Source organism: Cyprinus carpio, chromosome B15 (assembly GCF_018340385.1).
Source record: "Cyprinus carpio isolate SPL01 chromosome B15, ASM1834038v1, whole genome shotgun sequence".
Classification (NCBI taxonomy): Eukaryota; Metazoa; Chordata; class Actinopteri; order Cypriniformes; family Cyprinidae; genus Cyprinus; species Cyprinus carpio.
In genome coordinates this window covers 12,371,890-12,385,497 of record NC_056611.1, presented here as the reverse complement: position 1 = coordinate 12,385,497, position 13,608 = coordinate 12,371,890, and the positions used below count along the sequence as shown (strand labels likewise).

At 34.8% G+C, this 13,608-nt stretch overlaps 2 protein-coding genes across 2 annotated transcripts; one reads left to right on the top strand and one right to left on the bottom strand.

Annotated features, from left to right (window-relative positions):
• Positions 1-4,430: 4,430 nt before the first annotated feature.
• On the bottom strand, positions 4,431-11,018 carry camkk1b (calcium/calmodulin-dependent protein kinase kinase 1, alpha b). Its single transcript, XM_042739248.1, has 17 exons — positions 10,519-11,018; positions 8,892-9,248; positions 8,408-8,455; positions 8,267-8,320; positions 8,090-8,141; positions 7,859-7,996; positions 7,586-7,621; positions 7,463-7,484; positions 7,282-7,370; positions 6,977-7,176; positions 6,844-6,897; positions 6,686-6,759; positions 6,101-6,188; positions 5,879-6,007; positions 5,313-5,416; positions 5,176-5,202; positions 4,431-5,046 (listed from the first exon to the last, which is right to left on the bottom strand). The coding sequence occupies exons 2-17, from the start codon at positions 9,147-9,149 to the stop codon at positions 4,974-4,976; spliced, it is 1,446 nt and encodes a 481-aa protein (XP_042595182.1). The 5' UTR covers positions 9,150-9,248; positions 10,519-11,018; the 3' UTR covers positions 4,431-4,973.
• Positions 11,019-11,844: 826 nt separating this feature from the next.
• Positions 11,845-13,130, top strand: LOC122139863 (vacuolar protein sorting-associated protein 37B-like). The gene is made up of 4 exons (XM_042740045.1): positions 11,845-12,039; positions 12,257-12,428; positions 12,507-12,589; positions 12,693-13,130. The coding sequence occupies exons 1-4, from the start codon at positions 11,845-11,847 to the stop codon at positions 13,128-13,130; spliced, it is 888 nt and encodes a 295-aa protein (XP_042595979.1).
• The last annotated feature ends 478 nt before the right edge of the window (positions 13,131-13,608 follow it).

Sequence of the window (13,608 nt, the reverse complement as noted above, 5' to 3'; positions counted from 1 at the left end):
CTCACTGATGCTAAACTCGGATCTCTTCTGCTGTCTGAAATGTATGTGATGTGTGACTGCCACCTAAAATGCACGAGCACCATCTAAACTCACGCTTCATTCTAGTACCTTTTGCGTTTGTCTCTATTTCATTTTCATATTATGGAGGTAAAACAAACTTACACACTGAATTGTAAGCTCTTTCGGCATTCTGCTGCAGCCTCCTACAGCAACCCACACCCAGTAGAGCAAGAGATGAATTTCTCTGCTCAAAATGGTCCACAATAACAGCCAATCGCAGGCACAGTGAGCTGTCATATCCACCAATCCAGTGCATGTTGCTAGGGCTGGAGAAAAAAAACATCCCCTTTCCCATTGGCACTGTTCAGACATCTAGAACAACCTGCAAAGAGATAAACATCAGAACATCTGAGACACCATTAAAATTCAAGGGAAACCTGTCTCCCCTCGTTCACACCGAGACTGTCATGTAGACAAAAAGAGCAAGCCACCATTTTCTGCTGCATTATGATCAGATGCAAGATAAAAAGATCTGAATATGTTTGCCCTGGTTAAACTGTTCAGATAAGGCTCCTCAGCTGAATATTTGTCATCTCAAATATATGTGCTGCATTATTTCTTTCTGTTCTATTGTGAGGCTTGTTTAATTGATTTCATACTTGATCGTCTGATAAACAGGGACATTCTGTCTTACGTACAATTGCTGCCCCTTAAGGGTGTTCACATTAAAAGCTTAATCTGGAGAAAAATAAAAGGAGAAAATTCATTAACACATTGTACCATCTGTATAAAGCCGAATGCCAAGGATTTGTGATGTGCCTTGGTCTAAGATCCCATCTGCTTAAAATTACTTCCAAATCAATAACAAAAATATGCCGAGATATACGTCATTAAAAACCACTGGTAAATGAATTGTGCCTCTTGCGGTTACAGATGTACAAGTAAACCTATAGACATATTCAGATGGATAATTCACCCCAAAATTAAAATTCAGTCATTTTTTACTCACACATGTTGTTCTAAAGCTGTATGACTTTATGTCTTCTGTGGAACACAAAGAAAGAAGTATGAAGAATTCTGGCTAACAAACAGATTTAGTGTACATTAACTTCATTGTATTGGCCCATTGTATTCACTGTATTTTTTAATTAAATTAATTAAATAAATGAAAATAAATAATACATCTAACAGTTCGGCACTATAGTAAGTAGATTTTTTATTTGACATAATAGAAACTAAATATTTTCCAAATTATATTTAATGCATATTTGAAAAATATTTTTTATATTTGATTTTTTATTTTTTTCACAGTATACATTTGGTCTGGGCATAAACTGGGTAGAAATAGCTAATTTTAGGATAGGGGTCCATCACACCAGGATGATCAATATGTATGCGGCAGCTAACAACTAACTTACTTATTAAAAACATTAAAAACAGTAATGACGTTGTAAATTAATTGAAGGTAATGTCCTATTGCCATATCACTGATCCCTTAAAAATGCTATGTTAACGCAATAAGGCATTAGAGACGATTTGACCTTCTGTAAAGTTGCTTTTAAATTATTTGTATTGTGAAAAGCACTATACAAATAAATCTGACTTTTGATTTGACTTGATATGACTGTGGCTCGTGTAGGCCTATACCTGTTCAAACAGTCACCAAAGGACATAAATTTCACTCGAGGCCACAATTAGCATTTGAATATTTCACACTTACGATGAGATAATGATCTGAATTTGTTACAGATGCAGCAAATATGATCGGATATGAGAGATTACAGTAACAAAAAGAGATAATTCTGTACAAATGAGAAAACAATTAAACCACATGTTTACATTTTAGGAACTTCATTTAAATAAAAAGGGGTCTTTTAAGTTTACTTATACATTTAGTTATTTTTGTAACAGCTTTTACATTGAAACGTTGAAATAAGTGCAGTGGTAATATTAGCAGGAGTGTCTCTGAATAGTCCAGAGGGAAAAGGGACACTTCAACACTTCCTTCATTACGTAACAAAGTCTATAAAGAGCACTCACCAATGGTTTTGATCTCTCCATCCACGGTTTTCACAAACTGCCTGTCTAGTGAAAATATACCAACCTGGAATGAGTGCAGTTCTAATTCTGTAAAGAAATATGACACTGGTGATTTGAACATTGTGTTTTCTGAATGAGGAATTACGTTGTTTTTGATTGTATCCACTGTTCATCCAAAGCAGAAGTTATTTGAATATATGAGACTCGCAATTCAAGAATAACAAAGTACAGTAAACAGTACAACTATTTCTGCTACAAACTAGTGTTTAGAATTACAGCAATACATAAAAATAGTTTGTTAAGAATTACCAGTGATTTCAAGGTAATATAATTTGCTCAATGGGCTCTTACACTGTCAACAAATGTAAATTGTACAAGCAGTGATCTGTGAACAGTGACTAACATTATGTTGAGTACAGGCACCAGCAGGCAAACACATGGATGCTTACCATATGTTGAGTAAGTAATCTGAACATTGATAATGTGAACTGAGTCAACGGACCGCTGTCTGATCATTACGTGGTTGAGAACATGAATAATAATTATAATGGTGAACCCTGTTCATGTGTTTTGTCCTGAATAGCTCATGTGACAAACAACAGATTAATTATGAAAACTGAGTGTGGATTTGAAGGCTGAAGGTTTTGTAATGTTAAGTGCCTTCTAAGGATTACCAAGCAGAAAACCATTGTGTTGCACAGTTCTGTTATCACAATCTTTACTACATATTTATGCTGTGTCCCTTTTTTGCAAAACATTTAATTGCTGCTGAATACCATGAACAAAAATCAGCTGGCTACATAAAAACTGGACTCAATTAAGAGAAGTTTATGTGCAAAATAGAGCTGCATGATAAATTCTGGATAAATTGAATGAATCTCTTGAATGAATGATTCAAAGACAAATACATTTTTAACAGCCCCCTTTTGCCACCTAAAAAAAAGAGAATTGCACACAGGAATTGATAGGTGGAATTTAAATTTAAATTTTACAACAAGTATCCGATTCTGGAATTGGAATTGATTTTCAATTCCCAACCCTACTCTTATAAGAGTTATTTAATGCATTACAAAATATGCAGTAATTACAAATATTGGGAATTTGAGAGAGGAGCTTGATTTTGTTAAATATAATTTAAAATGGGGTGAAATGTGTGTAGGTCTTGGACACATTTTGTGAGATTTACCCTAGAGAGCTAAGGCAAAATAAAAGCTTCTCCAAAAAATTGAACACACTGGGATTATCTGTTCTTTACTTTTCTATGATAATTACACTATTTTAATGTTTGCCAGGTTTTTGCAGAATACTTTGGAGAGACACCACAAAGTGGGAGTCTAAATATGAATCAAATTAATATGCTCGCATCCTGTGTCCTGAATTACCCATGAGGCTGAAGCTCTGATATAAAAAGCCACATTGTAAAATCCAGTGGCCCATTTTCCTTCATTATCCACCGCAATCCCAAACCTCCTTACAGCTGCCAACAGCTTCCCAGCACCGCAGATACCAGCCTACAGACATACACTCAATTGTAGTAAGACAAAATGATGTTTTCATTTCATTTCATTTAATTTTGTTTTCTCTTCAATGTTATGGACTGACAATGTACAGATAATAAAGATAAGAACCACGTCCTTTTATTTGAGGACTAAACTGTTGTACTGTTAAGAAGATAAAGGATAAACATCCTGGAATGTCCTGCAAAGCCAATAAATGTGACACACATCAACTATACGTCAGTGTTTGTTTAGACCCCTTGAAACTGCATAGCAAAGGACAGTAGTTAAACACCATTCACATTTTTGTCAGAAAAAGTACTTATTTAGATAAAATGAATGTTCTTTGACAGATAAAAATACACTTATGCCATATATGTAATTAAACTCTATAATACATAATGAAAGTGCATTTGTAATGAAATAAAAATGATCGTTCCTTTGTGGACTGTCATCATAATTTTAAAGAGAAACAGCAGTGACGTTCACTGTGTTGACACTTGTGTCTGGGCCATAATGGAGCTCTTATCCTGACATACTATCTCCCTTAGACGGTTATTTTTAAAAAGAGTGGCATACAGAGTCCCTAGGGTTTGTGTTGCTAATCAGAGAACAACCTCACAGAGGCACTAAAGTACATCCGTAGTGATTAATAATAGTGCACACTAAAGGAACCCAAGGGGCTATATTCAGAATGCAATATGTTCTTAATATTCTTATTTTTATATGATCACAAATACTTAATTACAACAGATGTTTAGCCAGTGACTATTATTAAAATATATATTAAATATAAAAAATTATTTATTTATTCATAACATTTTTATCCCATCAATTTAAGTCTATCACTAAAAAATAAATATATAAATAAATTAAATATATATTATTAAAATGTCACATAAAATAAATTCTTTTTATTTTACATTTTATATTTGTGTGTTTCCACAGATGAAATGCACTATACAATATCAAAACCTCAAAAGGACGATGAAACGGCAAACAGACCTTTGATAATACATGGACTTCTAATACATCTCATCAAAATGATCACATACTTATCTGTCAAATGCACCGATGCACTCTTTTTATACATGCAATTAAATCTAAATTTCATTGTTTTACTTTAAATTTGGCACGTAAATGCAATGAAACACAAATATTACTCTAATATAAAGCAGTAGTTCCCAAACCTGGTCCTTGAGGCACCCCAACAGTTTTGCATTTCTCCTTAATCAGGTCCACTGATATAAAGTATTACCAGATTCTGCATTATATGTTAAAGGTACCTCCAAATCTAACCTTTCATCATGCAGTTTGTACAGTATACAGAAGTTAAAATGTAACACATCATGGTGATGCTCAAAATACTCTAGTGCAGATGGGAAAAAATGTCTAATCCAACAACTTGGCCAGTCTGAAAAAATGATTTTTTCAAATTTAAGGAGAAGTTTCATCCTCGATAAGGTTTTCCAGCTCCCCCTCTCTGCTTCCGTTACTGTTACTCCCTCTGCTGTTGGAGACACAGACCATCAAAATATGAATATGTATTGAACACACACACATACACTGAAACATATGCACTGAGTTGAAATACTAAATTTAGCTGATTATCATGGCAGTGAGGTCTATTGCGAGATACCTTAGAGGGCGAAATAGCGACATATCCCTGCAGAAATTATTGAGAGAAAGAAGAACAAAATATCAGTGTCAGTGAAATCACAGGTATTATGAGCATCAGTATTGAGTACGATGCAGTGATGTGCATTCTGGACTTACACAGTCAGACCTCCAGGGGCAGACATGGACCTGCCCTGCCTGCGGCTGGGACACTCGAACGGGTTACTGAAGGAGCGCTTTCGCAGCATGGACTTCACCAGGATCTTAAAATACAGCGCAAAACACAAATTCACTCTATTTAACTTCTCGATCCACAACATGGGACTTTTTTTTGTGCCACATAAATTAAATAATTGACGGTAGCCACTGACATTTATTGTATTATTGTTTTAATACTATGGAAGTTAATGGTTACTATGAACTGTTTGGTTAATGATATTCTTCAGAGTTTCTTTTTTTGTTTTCAGTAGAAGAAAGAAATGCATACAGGTTTGGAATAAATTGGGGTTGATCAAACATTGACAAAATGTTCATTTTTTGGGGGGAAATACATTAAAATAAAAGATAAAAATTTAAATTAATTAGCATTTTTAAATTAAGTAGCATTTTTGTGACTAATTGTGTCTGTGTGTCGCATAGTGAAACTAAGGGAGAACTATTCCTAGTGAAAAAAAAATAAAAAATCACAATGCACTGTGTTTTTTTCCCCTTTCATATGTACTCACCACAGCTGAAAGGCTAGGAACTACTTTGACAGAGTTCTGCACCTCCTCCTCAGTGACCTCCACCACGGTGCAGTGCTCCTCCTCCAGAGGCAGAAGATCCTTGCCATCAAGTGTGACCCATGGGTGCAGCTGCCCACAGACTCAATATTAAACACACACCCAGAGCAACACTACCATCTACACTTAAAAATACTTCTCAGCAATCTTTCAGTATGATTTCACCTTGATTTCTGGTAACATGATTCTAGTGTCAGGAACTTTGTCCAGCATTCTGATGATGAGATCCTTCAGCCCATCACTGATCACAGGCCTGTGCAAACAACACAATAACAATTACACCACCTATCTATCTATCTATCTATCTATCTATCTATCTATCTATCTATCTATCTATCTATCTATCTATCTATCTATCTAATCTATCTATCTATATCTATCTATCTATCTATCTATCTATCTATCTATCTATCTATCTGTCTGTCTGTCTGTCTGTCTGTCTGTCTGTCTGTCTGTCTATCTATCTGTCTATCTGTCTATCTGTCTGTCTGTCTGTAATATAGTAGAACTCCAGGTTTGTTTTGTTTTTTATAAATTAGTTACAATATGATGAAAATATTAATATTACTTTATTTGAATAAGAATATTCATTAAGTGCCATTTTCCACTAGGAGATACAGTTCCTATGTCAGTTTCAATCCCTCTAAATATTATACAATTTAATGAATACTATTAATTAATATATAATTTAATATTATAGCGTTTATTTCTGTTTTCCCATCATGGTTTAGTACAGCGCTTGCGACTCACATGTCTGGGAACTCCACTGGCGCAGTCCTGATCTTTTCATGCAGGCCTAAGATATATTCATCATGAAAAGGACACTGTACAAAGAAATACGAAGAGATTAGTATTATATCCACAGATGCTCTTAACCAAATTCATATTTTAAAAGGGCAATGTCTTACCCTTCCAAAGACAAAACAAAACAGCGTCACTCCCATTGCCCATATGTCCACAGCCTGAATCCAACAAGAGTCGTTTGTAAATAATAAGGAATCAGTGTCTTCACTGTATGGAATATTCTATAAGTCTCCTTACCTTTCCGCTGAATCTCAGGTCCTGGTCAGTCAGAGTTTCAGGTGCCATGAAAGCTGGTGTTCCTGCACTGTTTGATAGGAGAGCATCATTCCCCTCAAACTCATAACTGACACCAAAATCTGCGATCTTGATGTGTCCGTCATCCCCCAGCAGCAGATTGGAGGGTTTGATGTCTCTATGTATGATTTTCTGATAGTGCACTAAAAATAAAACATGAAACAAAAACTAGCGCCAAATCCTAAAGTTTATAAATGACATTGACAAATACAAAACAACTTAAAATACCCTAGACTAGGAAAACGTACAGTATTCAATTCCTAGGATGACATCTCTGAAGTAGAATCGGGCCATTTCTTCTGATAGAGGACTGTCTGTAGGGATCTCCATCACTGGACTAGTACCGGGTGAAAATTAGAGAGATAAAAACAAACTAAAGAAACATCCAATCTGTATATGTGGTAATGACCTATAGTTATAAATACTCACCCTTTAGGTACCAACTCAAAGACTATGAAAGGGACACACGGAATAAATAGAAAAAAAAAATAGATCAAAGAGTAAAAAGCAAAGTGTTTATATCACAGATTGCTGACTAACAGAATTTCTTACCCATGTGCAAGTTATCCTCAGCCGGATCATCAAGAACTCAGTTAAATATCACAGGAAAGATGCGTTTTAGTTAGTTATGGCAGAGTTGTTATTTAAATTAAAAATGGCTTGATAAAATAATAACATAAAATAAAATAGATTAAAAAACTAAATAAAGAAAATGTAAGCTAATTGCAGAATAATAATAAAACAACACAGGGTTATAATTTATAGTATAACATATTTGACTTGTATGGTAATAAATCGAATAAAATCTAAGACACAGTGTTTGACTCACCTCAACTAAATTAACAACATTAAGATGGTCAAGTTTCTTCAAAATAGCGATTTCCTGATAAACTCGGTCCAACAGGCCAGAATGCTTTAAAAGATTCTCTTGTGATCCATTGGATTCTCTGGAAGGAGGTCGCCCTACACAACCATCACAACATTAATATTAATATTCTGCAGACAAACTTCACAAGAGAAAGTCACAAGCCTAAAATGTACATTTTTATTTCTTACGTGGGAATCCACACTGCTTCATTAACTTCTTTTTGGATACCAACTTCATAGCCTGCAATAATAAAAATAATAATTATAATATATTTTTTTTAATAATAACTAAATGTTAAAAATGATCAATATATGGCTAAATCCTTACAGAAGGTAAATATAATTTTACAAAACATATATGCTTACATAATACTGGTCATCATCTTCATTATATGCTAATTTGACCACTCCATATGAACCCTGGGTAAAAACCAGAAGATTACCAGACATAGCCAATCAATCATAAACATGGAAAACAAATTAAGATATTTAAGTAGAATTACCAACCTTTCCTATCTCACTCTTTAACTTGTACTGGTTCAGCTGGACACAGTCCTGTGGGGAGAAATGGGAATGTATTATTGTATGTATAAGAAATATGGCAATATTTTAAAAAAATACATATTGACATTTTATTACACTTATATTTTGTGTGTGACTCAGTTGCCAAAATCATAAAATAAACATATATATAAAACCTTTTTTTGCAAGAAAATATTTCAGTGTTTACTTCAAAATTTCATATTTAATGTAATGTCTTTCTTGACATTTCTTTATAATAATTTGTGAAATTTACAAGCAATTGTGTCAAAATGGTAAATCCCACACCTAATTCATGAATTCTTTTGGTCTTGAGAACCCTGCATTCTACAGTCTGATATTGTGACAGCTCTAAAGAATTCCACGTTAATTTTTGTGAACATACTCCACTGATGCTCAACAATCCGAGGAAACACTGCTGCAAAAGAATAAAATCTCCTGCCCAACTCACATCCCCATCAGAGATGGACACCCGCTTCGATTCAATAGTGGGTCTTCTGGCTGTTCGTGGGGTGACGCCATTCTGGTAACTGGATCGCTCCTGCAGTGACAGCTTGCGATCGGAGAGATTGAGGCGATGTGGGGTGGTCCTGTATCCATTAGGAGGGGTCAGTCTGTTGGCAGCCATGTTCATAGCTGCTACCATGTCGGCCAGTTCAGAATGGTAATCAGGGTCTAGATCCACCCTGTTGGCTGTGTCAGCACTCATGACTGTCCTGCTTCAGTCTGAGCTGCTTAGAACAAAGTACTCATCTCAGTGAACACTGCAGAGCCCGGTGTTCTTCAGAAGCTCCATAGGAACATCAAACTGTAAAAGCAGAATTGCATAGTTGAGTTTGACAGCAGTAAGAAGCACACATTACTGACATAAGTTCAAACATTTAAGTGATGCATTGTTCTCTTTAGACTCTAGAACTTTTCACGTTTCAGGTTCAATATGGTTTTATTACTGCTATTATGAAAGCACACAAAATGGACCACAGATAAAGAGAACAACTCATAAACCATCTGTACTAACATGCATCAACAGAGAAAATAATGGCTTCATAATGGCTTAATTAACAGGGAAGCACAAAAATAAAAGCTAAAATGGTTCAAAATTATAATTCAGTTTATGGCCCTGACTGATGCAAGGTTTAATATCATTAACTAAAACCATTAAAAACCACACAATTTCATTATTTGAAATAAAATAAACATTAACTAAAAAAAAAAACTTAATTTATTCATTACACATTTGTTATTATTGTTTAGTTTAATCTGAAGAATAGCATTAGAGAATAATTCAAATAGCTAAAACTAAATCTTTATAAAAATATCTATATAGACATTAAACACAACAAACTAATAAAAATAATATATCACAGCAAAAATACAAAATTATTGGTAAACAGTATCAAATCATTAATCTAAATTTACTGAAATAAAATCTAAAAACTTATTTTAGCAAGTTGCTGAGGCAACATTTGTCAGTTAATTAAAATATGAAGCAGTATTAAAATAACAAACTAAAACTTAATGAAAACTATTTGTACAAACCTATAAAAATGACTAAATGAAATTGCTAAAACTTTAATTATAATTACAATAAAATCTAATAAACATGAACTGAAATAAAATAAAATATGAAAAACTTTTTAAATTGAAGTATTAAAACTAAAACTGAAAGTTTACTATAAATGTAATAACTATACACTATAAACTTAACTATACAGATGTATAAAAAATACGAATGAAAAATGCATAACAAAATTACTAAAACTTTAACAAAAATTACAATAAAAAAATCAAATTCAAAATAATAATAAAAACTAATAGTATCTCAGTTATACTAAATAACACTGGTCGGATTTTCACTATGAAAAAATCATTAAAAAACATTCTGGGATAAAAAAAAATCAGTCTAACCTCAGACATCATATACCGTCTGAGTTATATCAAATAGGATGTGAAATATTGATATCTAATTTAAAACATACAAAGCATTTGACGTGTTAAAAATCATTGCATAAGTGCATGGCCTCAATCAAAAAAGATTTCTAGTTTTTGCTATAGTATACATAGTTGTTATTACTTACAGCAGCAGCAAGAGATTGAATTGCCAGCCATAGTGTTGCATGGTCTTCCACTCATCAGGCAGAAAACACTGTTGTGCCTCTGAAGCCCAGAGGACTCCAGACTCTTTGGGATCACTGAAGCAAAGAGGATTAGCTAGCATAGTCACATTTAGTCCAGCGTGGCTATATCTGTTCCAAAAGACTGTTTACGTGAACGGACTGCAGTCAGTGAAAGGACATGAACAGTGATCAATGAGTGATACGACGTCATTCTGAGGGCAAGTGCTGTAAGGCACCTATGGTGTGAACACACACAGTATGACAAGTTAGTCCTGTTGCAGGGTGGAAAGGAAATCATGGCTAAGTGGCTAAGTTCTTGAACCTTGAAGTCAAAGTATAACAGGATAACACTTTAGAGTTAAAGTAACATGCTCTTGAGACAATTTATCAGGAGGGAAAGAAGATCAATTGTTACGTAACCTTATAGGACATGCTACTTGACAGCAACATTGGATTTAATCCAAAATAAAGATACTTTTATAGAATGTCAAGCTATTTATAATAGGTGCATTGTCAGTTTTGTCATATTCTTGGAACTGTTCGGAAAATAATCAGAAGGGTCATGTCTCAGATGTCCTTTCCATTTTAAAATGATATATTTTAATGGTATGTTAATATATTGATAAACAACATGTTTGAATATGACAATGTAATGTAACAGGGTTGATGATAGCATGTTGACAGTTTTATAATTCATTTGGCCATGTTCATGATATTATTAGAAAGAGTTTAATGCTGATACTTCTAAAAATATCTCATTTTAAAAGACAGGTTTTTTCTAGAAAATCACAGTAACAGGGTTGACAATTTATTGCCATACTGTTTTTCTAAGATACACAACATTAAATAAGTGCAAAAATGAGGACATGATAACTTGTTCTTGGAGCATTCACTTCCTGCAAGGGAGATGATGTCATTTTGAGTACCTTATTTTTCCCATAAGAGCGGGCGTGGCCATTTGTAAATTTTATGGGTCTGGCTTCCGGTGTTATCAGCTTCCAGCTATTTTTAGTTGTACAAAACAACTTGGTTTTACTGTTTCCTGCACATTGTTATTCTTGTCTTTATTTTCTTAAGTTTTTCTAAGGTTATTGTAACTATTCTAGAGCTGTCCAAGGTGCTGAAGACCCTCATACATTTTGACTCATGTTTTTGTGCTTGTCCTTGTCTACATTTATTAAGGGTGTTGGTAGAGAATGTGTAGTTCTTTGTTGGTATGCTGGCTCCAATGAAAGCTCTGAAATCCCTAGTAACCAACCTCTCTGGAGCTTGTGATCATGTTACAAGATGCACAAATGCAGCATGTTCTCACAGCATCAAGTCCTGGGTGAGAGACAGTGTTTTCATAAATGGGCTGCAATGCCTCTCGAAGGGGATTCAGTGCTAAATTTGGACTATCTCAAACGTTTGAACACTGCTCAACTTCTGGAGCTCCTGGAAGACGAGGAAAGGATGCGAGAAACAGTCAGACACAATTCAAAGGTACTGTTCCAACACCTAACTACACAGTCACGAATGACAAAAAATGAAGACAAAAAAATTCTGGTTGTCAAAAATGTTAGTTAAACTAAAAATGATATTAAGATTAGCTGATTGCAAAAAATGCTCAGAAAAGTTCTAGTTCTGAGAAAATGTCAGGTAGCATTTGTTTGCAAAATGTCTAAATACTTTTATAGTGTAAAATGGGTCTCGCCTTCAGTTACAGCATCTTCAGAGGTGTGAAAAGATCTTGACGGCCTCCAATTGTTGGCTTGCAGAGCAGAACTTAGCACATCAGCCACATCTGAACAACTCTAAAAAGCTTTTAGCTGAAAAGTACCAGATTCTTGGTCAAATGGTGTCTTCAGTGCGACGCAAACAGAGAAAGCTGGGTAAGTTCTTGGTTGGCTTATAATATAATGCTTTTTTCTAATGTGCGTCACTGTATAACTGATCTAATGCTTTTGCAGAAACTTTGCAGCAGGAACTCAGCCTTCGAACGATTCATAAGCTTCTTAAGGAGAAGACCAATCATTTCTTGAGTCAGTCTGAGGTACAGCTGATATATAGGTTTCATGAAATGCAGATTCAGATTTCAAAGACTTGAACGACTGGTTTCAAAGTTTTGACTTAGATTTCTGTATTTCACTCTCCAGAATCTCTGGCAGAAGTTCATAGAAGGAAAGCTTCTGCTGTCAGATTTTGTGGAATCACTTCAAAGCTCTCAGATGTTGTGTCATCGACGCCTTTATCAAGCTGAAAAGATCCATAACCTCATCATACATGCACAAATATACAACCAAGATGCTGATTTTTACCGTTTTGGGTATCATCCAAACTTCCTGCACTCATTAACCACAATCAATGTTTTCAGTGGCACGGCTCCTGTTATCTTGCTGCCTGGTTTCCAGTATCCTGATTTATCTCCAATATCAAATCTTCCTCCTCTTAAGCATCATGGCTGTGTTGCCACATGCTCGACTTTGATATCCAAAAATGAATCGAGCACTGAGACTCGCCGATGGTCTCAAAGACATGCTGCTTTACATCCACTTAACAAGATTCAACCTAACATTTACCAGACTCCCAAGTAAAGGTGTGCTGCTGATCTGGGAACTTTAATTATAACTTGTAATAATACAATTGTAATTATAACAATTTTATCATTAAAGCCTCCTCCTCCACTCTATGTAGTAAAATGGTTAATAATTGGTGATGGTTCATGGTTTTCATCTATTATATTTAGCTTAATTTGCTGCCATCTTCTATAGCTCAGAAGCTGTCAGTTGATTCATCTGGTTTAGAAGAAGGTCAACACGAGGACCAGTTGCTTGATCGGACTCATCTCTCTAATTAGAGCTCATTAAACAGGCTGAGAGGGTAAAGGAGAGCTTTTGTCAGGCCGTTGGCTTCTTTTGTCTCTGGATAATACTTTGGTTACATCACTGTCAGTATGTGCCATTGTCTGCAGCAGCTCAAATTGGGCAATTTTCTCATCTGTCAGCTAAATGCTTCTAGCCTTTGAGCAGCTCAGCCTGACAGACATTAACTGCCCCAGACAACTGACAATGT

Bases quoted from the DNA above. Each gene is read 5' to 3' on its own strand.
- camkk1b (XM_042739248.1), bottom strand. From the start codon at position 9,149: ATGAGTGCTGACACAGCCAACAGGGTGGATCTAGACCCTGATTACCAT. The intron at 7,622-7,858 runs GTCAAACACTGT...TATTTAACTGAG, and splicing joins TGTTAATTTAGTTGAGGTGA to TTCTTGATGATCCGGCTGAG. The intron at 7,371-7,462 runs GTGAGTATTTAT...ACCCGGTACTAG, and splicing joins TTTGAGTTGGTACCTAAAGG to TCCAGTGATGGAGATCCCTA.
- LOC122139863 (XM_042740045.1), top strand. From the start codon at position 11,845: ATGCACAAATGCAGCATGTTCTCACAGCATCAAGTCCTGGGTGAGAGA. The intron at 12,429-12,506 runs GTAAGTTCTTGG...ATGCTTTTGCAG, and splicing joins ACGCAAACAGAGAAAGCTGG to AAACTTTGCAGCAGGAACTC. The intron at 12,590-12,692 runs GTACAGCTGATA...TTCACTCTCCAG, and splicing joins ATTTCTTGAGTCAGTCTGAG to AATCTCTGGCAGAAGTTCAT.